The sequence below is a fragment of the Coffea arabica genome, chromosome 7e, assembly GCF_036785885.1.
Source record: "Coffea arabica cultivar ET-39 chromosome 7e, Coffea Arabica ET-39 HiFi, whole genome shotgun sequence".
Classification (NCBI taxonomy): Eukaryota; Viridiplantae; Streptophyta; class Magnoliopsida; order Gentianales; family Rubiaceae; genus Coffea; species Coffea arabica.
This window is the reverse complement of record NC_092323.1, coordinates 3,756,316-3,760,044: the sequence shown is the minus strand read 5'-3', so window position 1 is coordinate 3,760,044 and position 3,729 is coordinate 3,756,316. Positions and strand designations below refer to the sequence as shown.

General features: G+C 42.1%; 1 protein-coding gene across 1 annotated transcript; it reads right to left on the bottom strand.

The window, feature by feature from the left end:
- Positions 1-720: 720 nt before the first annotated feature.
- On the bottom strand, positions 721-3,308 carry LOC140011487 (transcription factor MYB16-like). The gene is made up of 3 exons (XM_072060463.1): positions 2,951-3,308; positions 2,676-2,805; positions 721-1,993 (listed from the first exon to the last, which is right to left on the bottom strand). The coding sequence occupies exons 1-3, from the start codon at positions 3,081-3,083 to the stop codon at positions 1,024-1,026; spliced, it is 1,233 nt and encodes a 410-aa protein (XP_071916564.1). The 5' UTR covers positions 3,084-3,308; the 3' UTR covers positions 721-1,023.
- Between the last annotated feature and the right edge of the window lie 421 nt (positions 3,309-3,729).

The window sequence follows — 3,729 nt, the reverse complement described above, 5'->3', positions numbered from 1 at the left end:
TCTTTAAACTCTGTTGCTTACAAACCCTAATATACCAAATTAAGTAAGAATAGGATAGATCATTGTCGAGAAGGACCGGCAAATGTCTTAATATGCCTGAAATATCACAGCAGAACCTAATCTGTGAAAGCTATGGATGGAAAAGTAAGCGGGTTGAAGTTAGAAAATCTAACAGTATCAGGAAGGCAGTAGAATATAGAAGCAAAGAGGTTTGTTTCCTCACATTGGCTATCCTCAATGGTTGTTCTGCACATGAATCATAATGGAGTAGTTATTGATGCCCAAAATTTGCAGTATTAGTAGCAGCAGTAGTATGATTTTTGAGTTTGGGGGGTTTGAATCAAGTAGGCTTCGGATATTTCTCCATACCAAGAATGTGACGCGTAACCAACAGCAGTAAAGACCATCATAAATACGCCTTTCTTTCATCCGGACAATTATGTAGTCGTCGGCATCTATTCGCGATGATCAATTCCATTTTCTTTGCATGAGAATTCTCCTTTTAGTTCGTTAGGAAAATTTTCTTGTGCAGATTGCAGAGCCAGGGAGCATCGTCTGCTGCTGACAACCATGCGGTTATGTGATAGCAGGAAAACTACTCATTCATTGTTTTCTTTCATAGAATTAAAAATAACTCAGTAATCTAGATCGATTTATTTATTTCTCCTTCTCAACCCCGGAATTCAGGAAAAAAAAAATCTTTGTAAAGAAAGCAAGTAATTGATAATGTCAGAGAAAGAGGAGAATCATCAATTGACACCAGAGAGTAACAATTTTGGAAGGAGTAGAATAACACAGAGCTATTGACAATGGACGCGAGAAAGAAACCAGAGAGACTCCGGAAACTCGATGAATATACCTAGTTAACTTCATCATCCCTACGAATGATGAGAAATATTACTGCTCCGTAGCATGCATTTGACGACCGTGACTCAAATCAATTGATGGACAATTGAAACAACACTTCTTCGTTTTGTGGTTATAACAGTTGATGATCATAAGGCTTCTCATTAGTCGTAACTTCTAAAACATAGGCGAATCAGAGGGTGAAGAATCCACCAAATTTAGAATGCTATTCCAGTAATTCTTGTTATCTTCCAAGTAGTCATGACTTGCATCTCCCGAGCCGGCACTCCCACTAGCATCACCGTTATCAGACTCTCCGCAGCCCTCGCAAAAGCTCCGGTCGCCGCCACCGGAACTACTAAGCAAGAGGTCCGTGAATCTCTCCACAAAATTGCCGCCGCCAGAAACATGTTGATGAGAATCAGGACTTGGCCTGAGGGACTCCCCCGTCCATGCACTGTTATGAGTATTGTCCACAGTGATGGCCATGTCCTGAAGTCCAGAAGTGAACGACATGGAATTATCAATGCCTTTCCAATCTTCTTCACCCTCTTCCTTCATCATTCCCCCCTCGCAAGACCCCGATGAATTCCCCACGAACTCGATGTAAGCCGTGGAACTATCTCCAATTCCGTTGGATGACATTTGGGGTGCGTTCTCGGAATAGCTAAGTGTAGATGTGGGGGACTCCAGGTCACCGGCTAGCCCGGTAACTGACGCCGCGGCACCACCAGCGCTTGTACCGGCTTGATCATCGTTGGGCTTGGTCCATACACCGTTCCACGCCTTGAGTATGTCGAGACAGCGTGGCGGCCCCGGAGGGACCAGGGCCGGCTTGGTGAGAGGACTGGAGGGGGAGGAAAACTCTGGAGAAGCAAGGGGGTTGTGGAATGAACTGGAGCGTAGCTTTGATTGTCTGACCAATCTGGCTTCGGCTTCTAGGCGGGCGCTTTCCCATTGAGCCATGTGGCTGAGGTTGGCTGCATGCTTGGACTGGCCGTCGTTGGACAAGATTGCGTCGGTTTTGGGCTTGTGGGTGACTGGATCGATCCCCATTTTGGCCAGTCGTTTCTTGAGATGCGTATTCCAGTAGTTTTTGATCTCATTGTCTGTTCTCTTGGGCAAGTGAGTGGCTATAGCCGACCACCTGAGAACAATTAAGGGAACCGGCACATAAGAAGACAAACTCAAAAACAGCAAAAGAACAAAACCCTTGATTATATCAAAATTTAACATCAACCGAATACCAAAAAGCAAAAATTTTCAGTTCCTTCCGTGACGACAAAGACAAAAATGCCCGACCAATGTACAAGCAAATGCCGAAATCCTGTTTTCTTTCGCCACGTTGAAGAAAATTACAAGATCCATGAGGCAGATCACTAAAACAGAAGAACCATACGCCACATTTTTAGCCTTGTGCATTTCCAGAGCAGAATTACTCGTACAGTAACTCGTCCACATAAGTATATGTTATGGAAGCAACTAGCTAGGAAGCACCGACCCTTGAATTGGAATGATTGAAGCAGTCGTTAATTAATGAGACTCTGATGAAATACATTTGCTTTACTAATTAGCAAGCTATTTGAGAGGCTCGTATACATAAATTACTGCCATGAAATAAAATCCGATTCACAAAATGGGCAGTGCCATAAGTAGACTCAAGAATCCCAGAATTTTAAGACTAAAAAGAAAAAAAAATTGGGAATACATACATAGGATCCCAACCTATAAGAAATATGGTCTCTTGGATTCCCTGAAGCTAATTACTCATTGTACTTGTCAACAACAGTGTTAAAATTAATGGAGGAACATAAGAAGAAATGGTTCACCTGTTTCCTAAGAGAGCATGGAGTTGAATGATGGTTTGTTCCTCCTGTATACTGAATTTTCCTCTCTTAATGTCGGGTCTGAGGTAGTTGGTCCATCTAAGTCTGCAACTCTTCCCACATCTTTGAAGGCCTGCAAGCGGGGAAGCATCATACATACTTTTAGTACACTGATTATCATCATGCAAAAGCTAGCCGTTGATTGATGAAGCATGATTGATAATGCAAAAAAAAAAAAAAAAAAAGTAGGAAGTGTTAAATTGAGTAAAACAAGTCACCAGCTTTGGCAGGCAAGGCACGCCAGCTTCCATGTCCATGTTCTTCGATGTAAGCCAACAGTTTCTGATCTTCTTCAGGAGTCCATGGCCCTTTCTTGAGGCCTACTTTATCACAGCATGGAGATCGCCCCATTTCGGCGACTAATGATTTTGGTGATGATCAGCAACGAAAAGATTCTGGCTCTTGCGGCTCTTTATATACTGCTGCTATACTCACACAGTCACACCAAAGCACGGTTTCTAAAATGAGAGATGAGAGAGAGAGAGAGAGAGCTCAATGTAGTGTAATTAACTCTCCATGTCTTAGGACTGAGAGAGAGAAAGAGACGGAGCGGTAAGTAAATACAGGGAAAGAGATGGCCAGGAAGAAAGGTCAGCGACATAGGTGGGATAAAGATATTTAATTCGATCAACCATATGGCCATGGGCTTCCTTTTGACACGATTGCCCTCTCCTCTCCTCCTCCTCCTTCTTCTTCTTCTTTCCTTCTTCTTTCCCCAAAATACTCTCTCTAAACACTAGACTAGTAGGCTTTTGAGGGACTTGTATACCACACGTACTCATTCCTCAATCATTCTTCTCCCTTTAAATCTTGCTGTACGTATTACAGTATATGAGGAGACACTTGGTATTAAAATTTTGTATTATATTTTCATTTTTCAATCTCACCCATATAAGATTCAAGAATTCCTAAAAGATGGTAACTATTTAAGTTTAGTGACTTCTAACAACTTTTACTTTCAATAACTTCTATTTTTTTGTTTGTTTGTTTGTTTGCC